Raw genomic sequence first — 1,428 nt, 5'->3', positions numbered from 1 at the left:
CTCTAACTGGCTGGGCAAGCTGCTGAAGGAAGAGTTGGCCTCCCACCGAGGCAATCATGCAGACCTGAAATGACAAGCAGAAGCCTGGCAGGTTTGTCCCTGGGTAGATGGATCACCTGATACAGGCACTGGGGACAAAACGCTGGGATTGGCTCAAAACAGGGCTGTGTTGCTCCAGTGGCTGGGCTTTGGCATCCTGTCAATCTGCTGTCTGCTCAAAAGCCTAGAAATAGTGCTGGGGCAGTCTGCTGGACTCTGGGAAAGGAAGCAGCCATGCAAGTGCTAACGAAGCGCTATCCCAAGAACTGCCTGCTGACTGTCATGGATCGGTACTCGGCTGTGGTGCGGAACATGGAGCAGGTGGTGATGATCCCCAGCCTCCTGAGGGATGTGCAGCTGAGTGGGCATGGGGGCTCGGCCCAGGACGGAGCCCCTGATCTCTATACCTACTTCACCATGCTCAAGAGCATCCGTGTAGAAGTGGACCACGGGCTGCTGCCGAGGGAGGAATGGCAGTCCAAGGTGGCTGGCAACGAAGCCGGCGAGGCTGAGAATGACGCTGCTGAAACCGAGGAGGTTGAAGAAGACAGGATCTCGGAGGAGCTGGACCTAGAATCCCAGTTCCACCTGCACTTCTGCAGCCTCCATCACATCCTTACCCACCTGACCCGGAAAGCACAGGAGGTGACACGGAAATACCAGGAAATGACGGGGCAGGTCCTGTAGGTCTTCGACTCTAAGGAAGGTAAAATGGTGGTCGTGCTAGTGGATTATACTCCATAAACGACGTTCCAAGGGAGGAGATGAATGGTGGTTTAGCTTAGCAGAAGGAGGCCAAGTGAGCTCTTACATCAGGGTATTGGGACTATCACTTGGGAAGGCCCAGAACTGGGTCTGCCTTCCCAGCCTTCTCACCCAGTATTGACAAGCAATAACTGTGAACTCCTACAGGGAACAGAACTGTAGTCTCTGAACACATCCCTTCTGAGTGTGTGCTTTTATGTGTGTGTGTGTCTGCGTGTGCACACGTGTGTGTGATGTGCATTTGTTAGTAAATATAAGACTACATTTACTTGAATGAGTCTATTCTTAAAGGCAACTTTTTTAAAACTTTAAAAAAATATATGTCTTTTCTTAGTGTGTGTTTGGGGTGGGGGTGCACATATGTGCCATGGCACACATGTGGAGTTCAGAGGACAAACAAGTTGTGGGTCTGAGGGACTGAACTCTGATCATCAAACTTGGTGGCAGGCATCTTCATCTGCTGAGCCCTCTGGCTGGCCCTTTTATAAAGTTATTATTCCTAGGTGTGTGTACATGGCGTGGGCTCTGGTGTGTGTGCAGAAGTCGGAGGACATCTTTGTGGAGTCAGTTCTCTCCTTACATTTAAAGGCCAGATCATCCCTTCTTCTTTTTTTTTTTTTTTTT

The 1,428-nt window shown here is 50.6% G+C and overlaps 1 protein-coding gene across 1 annotated transcript in view; it reads left to right on the top strand.

Moving 5' to 3' along the window:
• Positions 1-200: 200 nt before the first annotated feature.
• Thrsp (thyroid hormone responsive) overlaps positions 201-1,428 on the top strand; it is a 4,496-nt gene continuing 3,268 nt past the window's right edge. The window contains exon 1 of the mRNA XM_031384381.1: positions 201-745. Coding sequence (XP_031240241.1) covers positions 274-726 — 453 coding nt within the window. The 5' untranslated portion in view covers positions 201-273 and the 3' untranslated portion in view covers positions 727-745. The remainder of the gene's footprint in view (positions 746-1,428) is intronic.

This window comes from Mastomys coucha, unplaced genomic scaffold (genome assembly GCF_008632895.1).
Source record: "Mastomys coucha isolate ucsf_1 unplaced genomic scaffold, UCSF_Mcou_1 pScaffold21, whole genome shotgun sequence".
Lineage (NCBI taxonomy): Eukaryota > Metazoa > Chordata > Mammalia > Rodentia > Muridae > Mastomys > Mastomys coucha.
Note: the sequence above shows the minus strand (reverse complement) of the source record. Positions and strands in the feature narration are given on the sequence as shown.